Genomic DNA, 12043 nt, shown 5'->3' on the forward strand with positions numbered 1-12043 from the left:
GCTAGAAAGGTTTTTTCAAATCCCAAAATTAAGACCAACTTTCCGAATATTACAAGTCTGACACTGCAGAGAAGACTGTAAATTTCCATGAAACAAGTCTTATTTTAGTGAATGCCTTTAGCAGTTAGAACATTGGAAAAGAAAAGACCAGGGATGAGACCACAGGGGAGGGTGGGCAGAAGGACTCAAGAGAGGGGAAATCTTGGAGGAGCTGAGAAGGATACAAGGCAGGGGAGGGGACTCAAGAGAGGACGGGAGTGGAGGGCAGAGAAACCCAAAGAGAAGGCTTGGCTAAATGGAAAGGAGGCAGAGGGACCCAAAAGGGCAGCGGTGAAAGAACAGGATTAGGAGAGGGGAGAGGAGAAAGAAGAGAGTACATCACTGGAGAGAACTAGTCTAAGAAATGAAAGAGGAATGGCATTCAAATGCAAAGTACAGCCTCAACGCCTACTCCCTTTTAGAAGAATCCTTCCTCAAAACCTTGGAGAAAAAGAGCAAAAAAAAAAAAAAAACAAATGAAAAACTGGAAACTTCTGAAGCATACTAGTATTCATTAAAATCTTATATAAGCATGAAGTAATAGTAGTCATTTAAAGATTTCAAAAAATATCATTTTACAAGGAAAAATAGATCTGGCTAATATAACTTAATTCAAGTTTATTTTTTAAAATAAATCTCACTTTTCTCAGGGCTTTACGCCACAAAAAAACTAGTCATCTAGTATATTTTTCAAAGTATGCCTTTGAAAAATAAGCATAATTCTTATGTTTGTAATTTTTTTGTGTGGTAAAATATAATGTAAAATTTACCATTTTAACCATTTTTAAGTGTACAATTCAGTGGCATTAAGTACATTCACAACATTGTTTAACCATCACCACTATCTATTCAATATTTTCGAAACTTTTTCATCACCACAAACAGAAACTCTGTACCCACTGAACAATAACTTCCCATTGCCCACTCCCCCAGTCCCTCTATTTTACTTTCTGGTAACCTCTATTTCACTTTCTGTGTCTATGAATTTGCCTATTTTAGGCACCGCTTTTAGTGGTATGATTTATATGAATATTTGTATACTTGAAACAACCTAAATGTCCAACAACAATAGTGGAATGGAGATATTTTTAAGTGGCATAGTTATATGAGGGCTACTTTACAGCAATAAAAGCAACTTTTTTTTTCTTTTGTTAATTTAGGTTTTATTACTCCTAAATGACGTTCTGTTTTAAGCTTTATTCCTGGATTGTGCATTAAGTCTACCGGGAGAAACCTATGAAAACTGTACCTATTAAATGGCAAGATAGCGTTTTTGAATATTTCTGTGTTACTGAAATAATTGTGTAAAAAATAAAAATCACATTTTAGTATTTATGTGAGTTATATATATGTTATTTCATTTTTTAAATTTTTTTAATTAATTTTTTAATTGGGGTATAGTTGATTTACCATGTTGTGTTAATCTCTGCTGTACAGCAAAGTGAATCAGCCATACATATACATATATTCACTCTCTTCCAGACTCCATTCCCATACAGGTCATTACAGAGCACTGAATAGAGCTCCCTGTGCTATACAGTAGGTTCTTATTAGTTATCCTTATATATAGTAGTGTGTATATGTCAATCCCAATCTCCCAGTTTATCCCCCCCAAAATAACTAACTTTATCTACATTTATCAGTGCAGACAAATCTCAAAAACAATGTTGACCCCCAAAAAGTTGCAGAAGAGTAAGTACAGTATACCATTTATGAAAATGTCAAAGGACATACAAAACAATATATTACAAACCATTTATGGCCATCTATGTTTGAGTGCACTTAAAAACACAGGAAAAATACTTAACAACTTCAGAAGAACAAATATCTCTGGGATTGGGAAGGAAATGAGATTGGGAAGGGGTACAAAGAGGTAGTGTTTTAGTTTTATGTTTGGTTTTAGTGTAATGTTTTAGTTCTTTAAAAAAACAATATCTAATGAAAAAATGGCAAAAGGTTAACAATTGTTAAATCTTTGGTGGGTACATGGATGATGGTGTATAATAGTCTCTGTAATTTTCTGTCTGAAATATTTTATAATTTTAAAAAGAGGGGCTAGTTAATGTTTTAGAATGACAGAAAATAAGACAACCTGTGTGCTTTGAAAAGGGGGAATGTGCTAATACAGACCAATTATAGCTTTTATTCTCCCAGTCAACTTAATTGCTTCCTTTATAAAAAATTTAAATTACAAATGAATACATACTCATATAATCTTTGGAAAAGATATTCAAAAAGAAAGCTAATCACCATGAGTGTTATTATGGCACTTGAATCTGCTTGAATATGCTAGGATTCATATATTTTTTAAAGTATATCCTTTTGAAAATGTCCATAGTTATTAGTTAAAAAAATACATTCAACCTAACTCATATTGTGGTTGATGACTGCTACTCCAGCACAGAGAAACCTAGAGGGGCAAATCCATACATCCAAGGGGACAAAAATTCACAGCTCAGGTCCAGATTCCTGGCCTTCTTGTTAGGATTCCTCTTGAGTGCATGGAAGGTAAGTTATATAAATGATTTTAAATAGCCAAACTTTACAGTGTTATTGATAACATGGAATAATCAGAAATAAATCTTCTGTTGCTTGTTTATTTAGGCTGAGTACATTATGGCCATCTCAGTTTATGCAATATTAAGCTGCTATTAATAATGAAAAACATAAGGACTATCAGGAACATAGGAAAAATTCCCAGAACCATATTAAATAAAAGGAACAAAAAAATAAATAAATAAATAAATTTAAAAAAAGGAACAAAACATTGTATAAACAGGAATTAAGATTTGGAAACAATAGAAAAGAAATATCAGTTACATTTTGGTAGCAGAATTGAGGGAAATTTTTCATATTTAATTTCTTTTAATGCTGGTTTAATAAATTATTTAACTAGCGTTTTAAAACAGTTTATATATTATAAAAGAATTAACTAAGCTATATCCCTTTTTCACACCTATAACCCAGAGAAACTTTTAGTTGTGTTTTTCATCTTTTAGATCTCTCAAGTTTCATTAGTTTAAGATCAAACTAGCAGTCAAAAGCAAGAAATTCTGTTGCCTCTGCTTCTGGGATAAGCAAGCCAGGGAAGCTCTTTTCCTGTTTCAACATCTGCCTCTAGATCTGACCTGCTATCAAGGCAGGATGGATGAGAATATTAAACTTAATCAAGTGATCTTTATCTCTGAGATCCACTCACTGACAACATGACCCTGGGCAAGTCACTGAACCTCTCTAACCTTTGTGTTCCTCAACCCCTAAGTTTCTGTATTTATGAAATTCTCTATGTAAGTCAAGTGCCTGAAGATTCATCTCAGACCGAGGACGGATCTCCAAACTTCCTACCTCCCCAACCCTGGAGAAAACAGCCCTTAGCACGGATTCCACCTTGCAGGGGCAGGCCAAACCTTGAAGAGGTAATTATATCCCTAAACATAAATAGCGTTTATTTTCCAAGAAGAAAACTATTATTTATTAAATATTTGTGCATCTGGCACTGTGCCCAGCACTTTATAGCACCTTCCCGGGCCCCACCACAGACCGACAGAACCAGTTCCTGGAGTAAGCCAGGGAAATCTGTATTTGTCACAAACATCCTAAGAGATTCCTAAACACACACAAGTTTGAAAACGAAAGATCTAAGACCAGATCTTTTTCAAACCGTGAATGACAATTCATTAGTGGGTTGTGGTCCACATTTTAAAAAATATAATGGAAAGCATCAGAGTAAAAGCACGTAATTAAGTACTGTTTCTGCGAAATACTTGTCAGTTATATATCGCGTATAAGTACTGGGTCACAATACAAAATTTCTTACTGTGAGTCACAGCAAAAAGGTCCGAAAAGCACTAGCTAGGCATTACGGACTTAGGCTAATGCACAACGAGGCGGAATAGAAAGAAAAAAACAATCAAGAAGCAAGAGACAGCATAGCATACATAACTTAAGTTCCGCAAGTATCCGAGAGAAATAACAAAATTTAAGACGCTTAAACTCTGATCACCTACAGTAATAAGGGGAATTACGCTATAGGTAATTTGGCTAAAAAGCCAAAACTTTAGCCAATAACTTAAATATTCTACCTCCATTTTGTTGTTGTTGTTTACTGTGGTAATAACAAGTAGAATAGAATGTTTACTTGTGGTAATAACAAGTAACAAATTACTCAAGCTTCACTATCCCCTTCACCGGATAGCAGAAAGAAGGAAAGCAATTTAGTTAATTCATAACCTAATTCCAGGTCCTGGATAACCAAAAGTCACCATCCATTAAAGCCATCCTACCTCTCCTTGCTTACAACACTCAAATACTATATGAAGGGGCCCACTATCGAACACAGCTAATCAGTTTTGAATACTCCAAATATTTATTAAGCCATCTATTCTGCTTCCCTTTTGTTTAAAACCAAACCACGGAATTCCTGAGAAACTAGGGTCACAACTGTACCTCTAGGCGAAGTGTAAACACTCCTATTGCCAAGCGGCGCAAAGGGGCGCCGCGCCAGCGTTTCTGCACTCCAAAGCGGGAAAAGCGGGGCACCGGGTCCGGCGACGTTCCCGTGAGTGGGAACGACGCGTAGCTCTGGCCGGTGCCTCGCTGGAGCCGCGTGGCAGCCGTAGGGGTGCTCCCCCTGGGGCTCCAGATCCAGAAGGCTTGCCCACAGCAGAGGAAAAAAAGCGCGTTCCCACCCTACACACACATAGACACAAACGCTGAGCCGGGACGGAACCACAACACGTGTCTCTGTCACAGCGCGGAAAGGGGGCGTGGGGAGCTCGTGTGGAGCCGCCACAAAACCTCCTCAAACCCCCCGGCCACCGAGCCTACCTTTCCGTCCACGCTGTTCCAGATCCGCTGGACAACTAGCGGTCTAGAATCCACGTGCAGGAAAAAAGTAACAATGAGGGAGCCGGTTGATTTCCTGAACAAACGAAAACCGGTGGCGGCGGTTATTTCGGTGGCGGCGGTTATTTCGGTGGCGGTGAAGTAAAACCGAAGGCAGATGAAACTGCGGAGCGGCCAGAGAGGCGGACCCGGAACTTCTGCGGCCGAAAAGAGCCAGCCTGCACAGTGGGCGTGTCTCCGCTGGAGCGATGCTGAGACCCAGGCTTAAAAGGGGTCGACCTAGTTAACTGGAAAGGGCGGCCATTGACCACAACTGACACGCGTTCGGATTGGTTGCTTCTCGTGAGGTTTCAAAGGACCCTCTTCTATGATTGGCCAGGAGAGTCAAGCGGGAACCCGGAGGTGGGGGGTGGGGGTTTTCGGAAACAAAGTTGTTACCCAGGCAACAGAGGGACGCAGAGCTCTCCGCAGTGTATTTTTGGATCCTAGAGAGCCACCCAAAAACTGACCCAGGTGAGGAAATCCGAACTTTAGGAGGGGGAAAGAAGGGGTCCTCAGATGCCTTAGCTATCAGAGAACTCTAGATACTTAACGGCTCTGAGAGATACCTCAAAAAAGCCACAAGTTGCCGATAGAACAGACCCGTTCCCTAAATCCCCCTGCCCTAGACTCTCTAGAAGCAGGATTCAGCTTTAACAAAACTCAGTCTATCAGGATGTGAGTGAGATGGGGCAGTTTTACCAGACAAGGGATGGATGCGGGTGGAATGTCAGAAGGCCAAAATGAACATGCGAAGCCTTCCCGACGTTTTTCTCTAGACACTTACATACACGTACGGTTGTAACGCTAATTTGAGAGTGAAAACTATTATTTCCTTGTAGGTAGATCTGGGTGCTCCAAGTTGAAGTAGCCACTGTTATCTTCTGTTTTACATGTACAGGCATGATTTATCTTGGACCAGGTTGCCTTGGTTGCGATATATTTTTTAGGGGGTATAACGCTGTTCAGACTGAAAAAAACGGCCCGTACTACATGGACAATGCCCTGTGTGCGGGAATGTGCACGCTGTGGCCTGAGAGTTCCAACGGTAGTTGGTCAGATCCGTTGAGGAGTGAGAAGCAGTCAGACCGCACTTGGGGGGCTGGAGCGTGGTGTGCAAAAGCCTACTTGTCCCTACCAAACCTGCTACTCACCAAGGGCTGATTGGGAGAGTGTTATATGTCGTTGGACTGTACCGGTCAAAAAGTAAGGGACTGTGACAAAAAATAAAATCTGAGTGAGGGGAGAGTACAGAGTTCGAGCAGAGACGTAGGGGTCGCTTCTCCTAAGAGCTTCTTGTTGTGACAGGGATTCAGAACAGACACTATTTCCTGAAGAAATGAAGAAAATAGGCCTGTTGACTTGGAGAGAAAATTTCAAAGCTCTGAAGGAAAATGAGCTGTCTCAACTCCTTTTTAGATAGAGGTGGAGTATGGGAATGAGACAGAAACAAAAAAATTGTTGGCAAGTGTATTAAGTTTGGCTAAAACAAAGAATAATGGATAGAGGAAATATTAAATCAAGAGGCTCATTTCTTGACATTTAGGTTTATGATATATTCCAGGTACTTTCAAAAATCATCTTCCATTAAATATATTTTAAATTTGTAACAAAAACTCTTGTTAAGTCCCCATAGTTACTTATGACTTGGTACATTTGATAGCAGTGAAAGTTAGAGACCTAAAAAAGGAAATTATTCTTGGTATTGTAAAAACAAGTCAAAATGAATTCGTTTTAATAGGCAGGGGATCATTGATGTGTATAGTTGTCAAAAAATGTAAGAAAAAACCAATCAGTATATTATAATTTAACTCAGACATAGGCATAGATGATGTTTACTTTTGTGTTTTCAGAAGAATTTTAATACAGGAATTGTTAAATAAGGTACTATATAAATAAAGTTGCAGAAGAAATGCCAATTTTATTTAAGAGAGTAAATGAATTTTTAATACTTTGAAATCATTCAGCTATAAACAGTCAGTAACTCTACATAGGGATATGTGTTTACCTATTAACCAAGTTCCCAAATGATGCTATTTGGTGATTCTTTATTACCCTGATTTTATTTGCTATATAAACTTGAATTAATAAAATGTCATTTCTTGTTGAATAGTGTGTAATTCAGAATTTTCACTAATTTAACCTAGACTTCTCTCCAATTAGTTCAGGTCGAAGAGCCATTCCTGCTGAGACCCCAGCCCTCTCAACTAGAGTCTGACTTAATCTCGGGTTATTGATATTATTGTTTCGGTGCCGTGAGTCTGGAGTCATCCTGGTTGAGCTTGTTTAGTCCCTAAATGGCTCCAATGTTTTGGTAAAGAGCTGGTTCTGAAGCATCTGTCTCTTTAGCTCATTGTGGCTAGTACCGAAAGAGATCCCCCAATCAATTATGAAGGCCCTAAGGATCCAAGTTGATGTGGGAAAACTTAAAAGCACTGTCTAGAAAACTCTGCCACTGGAATTGGCCTAGCCAAAAGAGAGTGAGAGAAAAAAAAAGTGTCTAGAAAATTTACTTTCTAAATAACCAAATCTCAAATAAAAGATTTAGCAATATATTTTTAAAATGAAGTTCCTGCTTAAATTTGCCTTAAATTTATTCTTGGCCTATTTAAGAGGCAATGACAGATTCAAACAGGCAGTGTGGCTCCAGAATTTTTTTTTTTAAATCACTACACTATACTATCTGGGTAGTCTAAGCAAAAGGAAGAATACATTCCAAAGTACAAAGGCAGGAGATTATAGGGTATGTTTAATTAGCAGTTCAGTTTTTAACAGAATGCAGATTACAGGTAGGAGAATAATAGGAGGGAAGGGCAGAAAATTAGGTTGGGGTTAAATCCTGAAGGACCTTGATTGTCAGGCTCAAAATGAACTTTATATCAAATTTACAAATAAAAGATAGTCCTACAAATAAATAACACTGCATAGTTCATAAAAAGGCATCTTGCTTTAATTTTTCCGATGTTATCTATTTGTCAAATGAACTTTAATATGTTTTTAATAGTTTAACAAATTATTCTTAATTTGTTAGACTTCTAAAAAAGCTAGTAGAATCTTAATTTCCATTGAATTTAGAATATAGTTTTCTAAAAATTCAGATCATTGTTTTTCTCTTTTGATAAATGAGTTCTTTGATTAGTTACTTACAAAGTATTGCTGATTCTTTTGTTTGTCAAAATACAATATCAACAAACTTGTGATTTATTATTTTGTGTTTATAGATGATTATTATGGTTGATATGGTAAAAATTATCTTTGCTGGAGTGCCAATTTTATTATGATATTTCTACTCCAGTTTAGCTAAGTATGAACCTATGCCATTGTATGCCAGCATAATTTGGAATTTAAAAAGTCTGATTCCTAATATACTTCAGATATAAACAGCATACTATAAACTATTGTGAATGATTTGTTTTACATCCCAAGGAGTGGTAGTCCCTTCAAAGCAGTCACTTTGGGAGGCTATCCACTTATTCTAATGCTGTTGTTATTGCTCAAATTACTTTTGAAGCTACTCTCTTAGAATCGCCTTGAGGCTTGCAGCACATTCTTTTGAATATCCTCAAAGTATCAAATCTTCATATTTTGAAAGTAGATGTGATATCTAGATATATCTAGAAATCACTTGGAGACAAATCTGTTGTGTAATCAGACTGAGTGATACCATAGTCATACCTGTTTTCTTGGTGCTACATATGAAGGCAGTTCCAAAATACTTTGAGCAATCGATAGCATAATTTACATCAATGTATAACATTCCAAGGTGACTATTTTGAAATCAACATTCGTATGAATTTAGTCATACTTCATTCAGTATTCACCAACTGCTGACTACATGCCAGCTCCAGTTACTGAAGACGCTCAGCCTCTAGGTGTAGCTTCCCACTGCCCACACTGCCCTGCCTCTTACCAAATGAGAACCAGGCGAGAGCTACTTCCCAACTGATGGGGATTTAGAATTAATCTGCTTTTCCTAAATACAGTATCCAGTGTACTTACCGAACCACAGCCTTCCTTCATAACCTCCACTGGGACATTAGAAAGCCTCTGATGGAGTGCCTGTTTCCTTTTCTCTTTTCTAGCTGTGATGTTGAGACCTGCCTTATTCTGAACCTTCCTCTAGCTGCCAACTCCCCCATAATACTCAAGAACCCCATCCTGCCTCCTATACCCCCACCTATGGACCAGGATCCTACTTTACCTAAATAGGCCTCCCTGTAACCATGGCTATTCAACCTTTCTGCCGAAACACTGCTCACGTCCTGAGACTCTCGCTGCCATGTCACTGCCAAGCCCATGAGCACGCGTGAATAGCAGTTCTGATTGCTAACTCAGATGCTATATTTGGCACTTCTGAATACCCTTCTTCTGGGTTAGTTCTACTGGTTCCAGTTTCTTCCCCTCTCACCAGCCCACCATTAAGCTCTAGCAAGCCTCATCATCGTGTACCTGTGGGTGCTGGCACTATGTGCCAAATAATAATGATATTTTTATAAAGCTTTTCATATTTTAGCAAACTCTTTTACCTACGTTGCATAATACGGCCATCACAACAATATTGTAAGGTAGGTAATGCTGGAATAGTAAAACAATTTCGGCTATATTTGTTTTTTAAAAGTCTCATTGTACAATCTCAACTCAAAATACCATTTATATCATTGCATCTGATATCTGGATCCATTTTTCCCTTTCACTGTCAAAGGTAGAAAATGTTTCAATAAACTTTTTGCTTTTAATGTTAAGTAAATATTTAATGAACACATAATCAGCTAGGACTTTAAAAATATAAACAGAAGCCTCTTTGTTTAATTTAATGTGTCAATTATTCATTTCCATAGCAGACAACCAGACCATACTGTGAGAGAAGATTGTTTTAATCGGCTCTTATTTCACCTTTTCCAATTTAATGAGTTTTCAATGTAATGAGTTTTATCATTAAGTTATTCGACATCATTATTAGTTTAAAAGATGTAGCCCAGAGTCACAGAGCTAGGAAGTAAACGATAGATACAAATCTAAGCAGCATGACTCCAGAGCCCTTACTCTTAACCACTATGATATACTTGCCTCTGTGCTAGATCTATAGGGCAATTTAACATTTGTTTCATACCCTTGACATCTCTGATAAGCATTCAGATCAGTTTTCCTTTTAAAAAGGAAAGTCAAAATAATGGTAAAATATAATAGTAAAACAAAAGATTTGTAAAATGCCATTTACATGCAGATTGATTTTGACAGGTGATTGTACCAGCACACTTTTGAGAATTCCTTTGTATTACTGTTCTAGGCACAACACAAAAATTTTAGTGGATCATTTAATAAAAGCACTAAAGAAATGCTTCCTGTGAATTAATTTTATAAAATAATGTTCAAAAAATATCAGCAGAAGTGTAGAAAAGATTCCTATTATATTTATGCCCAAATCACTAACAATAGGCCTAATTCTACAGTCTTTATTCAGGTTATTCATTAAAGTTTGACACTCCCAAGATTTTTAAAGATCCTGAATTCCTACTCCAAATATAACGGTAGAGATTATTTAAAAGACTGATGTCTGGTTGGTAGGATTACAAGTAGTTGTGATTCTCTTATTTCTACTTTTAATGTATTATTTCCTAAAGTTTCCACAATAGACATATATAGTATCACTATTATAATCAGAAAAAAACAATTTATTTTGTGTGAACTTTCACTAAAGTTAATGAACCAACCCACTAGAGGTCTCAAATAGCAATATAATGCAAGGCAACATCAAGGATTGATTAAAATTTTAAATAAAGCAGAAGATACCGGCCTACCTGAGGCAAAAGTGTGAAATGAGTAAAGTTCCTTGAGACATTCCCCCCAACAAACATCCTTTTCAGTTCACTGAATAGGAATATACAAGCTAGACAGCATATATTAGACAGATAAAAAGGTAGTCCACAAAAGTATGTTTCCAAATAATAATGTACATTCTACGTGACACTGACATACCCTTTCTCTTGAGGTAGAGTTTAAGGATGTGCATTTTTAACTAACTCCCCAATTGACTCTTAAACACACTAAAATCTGAGAACCACTATGTAGGTGCTCAAGAAATGCTTGTTAGATTGAGCACGAAGTTTTAATAAAGCAAGCTGAATACTTGCGTTTACTTGCTGCCCCAGGTCTGTGCGTCAGCAAAATACATATATTTGAAGGAGTTTACAAGGATTTTCAAGGAGGAATAAGAGATAATGGAGTGACCCAGGGAAAGAAGGGAGATATGACAACTTAGAAAAATCTTCATGTCTTAAATAAAATAGAAGACTAAAATACCTCTTTCTGATTATCTTCTTCCTCAGAATATGGAATCTGAAAATGCAGAAGCTGAAAATATGGAATCTGAAAATATGGAAATTGAAACCATTTCCTCAGTTTCAGCTCTGCAGGCTCTCTCTAAGCTGCTTTATCCGGAAGAGGATGACTTTGAGTCCGGACAGGTGGTAATATACCTACAGATGAATTAGTTCTGATCACACTAAGTTGTGAAACTGTATTTGAACAACTTGTTCCAACCTTGCTGTGGGAGCAGGGCTCTGTCATCTAATACATTCACAGGAGGTTGCAGGACTGATTATGCATGAGAGTATAACCTCTAGTACATTTCTAGCAAACGTAATTATATTTTTTCTAAACTACCTGAACACTGAATAAGAAAAGAGTTCTGTAACTATGGTAGCAATAGCCACATTTCAAAATGTTTGTCATTTATATTTATGGCCAAAGAATGCTTGACAACCATTACAAAGAGTGGTAGCTAGGATTTTTAAGCCTAGACAATATTTCTATAAAACAAATAATTTTAATTAGACAGTATTAATTAGGGCCCCCAAACCCTTAATTTTAAAAAATTTGTCTACACATGAAAGCAGAACAGAAAATATTTTGAGCCAAATAAGGGGACAAACTAGCTTCAGCCTATTAAAATTGGCTTCCGGCTACATGCTCAGATAGAGCTGTGGAATCTAATTAGTTGAATAGCATTTGGGGTCAGGACAGGGAACCTCAGGGAGGCTTGCAGCAGCAAGATGGGCTTCATTTTGGGTAGGACAGTTGCATGAATTGACCTTTGCCCATTCCACAGTCACTGCCAGTA

The 12043-nt window shown here is 37.3% G+C and overlaps 2 protein-coding genes across 4 annotated transcripts in view; one reads left to right on the forward strand and one right to left on the reverse strand.

Annotated features, from left to right (window-relative positions):
* LOC309620156 (nuclear pore glycoprotein p62-like) overlaps nt 1-9221 on the reverse strand; it is a gene marked incomplete at its 5' end in the record, with an annotated part of 78548 nt that extends 69327 nt beyond the window's left edge. The window contains 3 exons of the mRNA XM_082376220.1: nt 4486-4728; nt 4867-5147; nt 9125-9221. Of these exons, the coding sequence (XP_082232346.1) occupies nt 4486-4728; nt 4867-5147; nt 9125-9221 (621 nt within the window). The remainder of the gene's footprint in view (nt 1-4485; nt 4729-4866; nt 5148-9124) is intronic.
* The window catches only part of DNAAF6 (dynein axonemal assembly factor 6), a 62508-nt gene continuing 55335 nt past the window's right edge, over nt 4871-12043 (forward strand). For 2 of the 3 annotated variants that reach the window (XM_082377555.1, XM_082377557.1), the window contains exons 1-2: nt 4871-5397; nt 11250-11390. In XM_082377555.1, the coding sequence (XP_082233681.1) occupies nt 11253-11390 (138 nt within the window). In that variant the 5' untranslated portion in view covers nt 4871-5397; nt 11250-11252. The remainder of the gene's footprint in view (nt 5398-11249; nt 11391-12043) is intronic. The other variant, XM_082377556.1, reaches the window with a different exon arrangement.

The sequence above is a fragment of the Balaenoptera borealis genome (genome assembly GCF_965194805.1).
Source record: "Balaenoptera borealis genome assembly, chromosome: X".
NCBI lineage: Eukaryota > Metazoa > Chordata > Mammalia > Artiodactyla > Balaenopteridae > Balaenoptera > Balaenoptera borealis.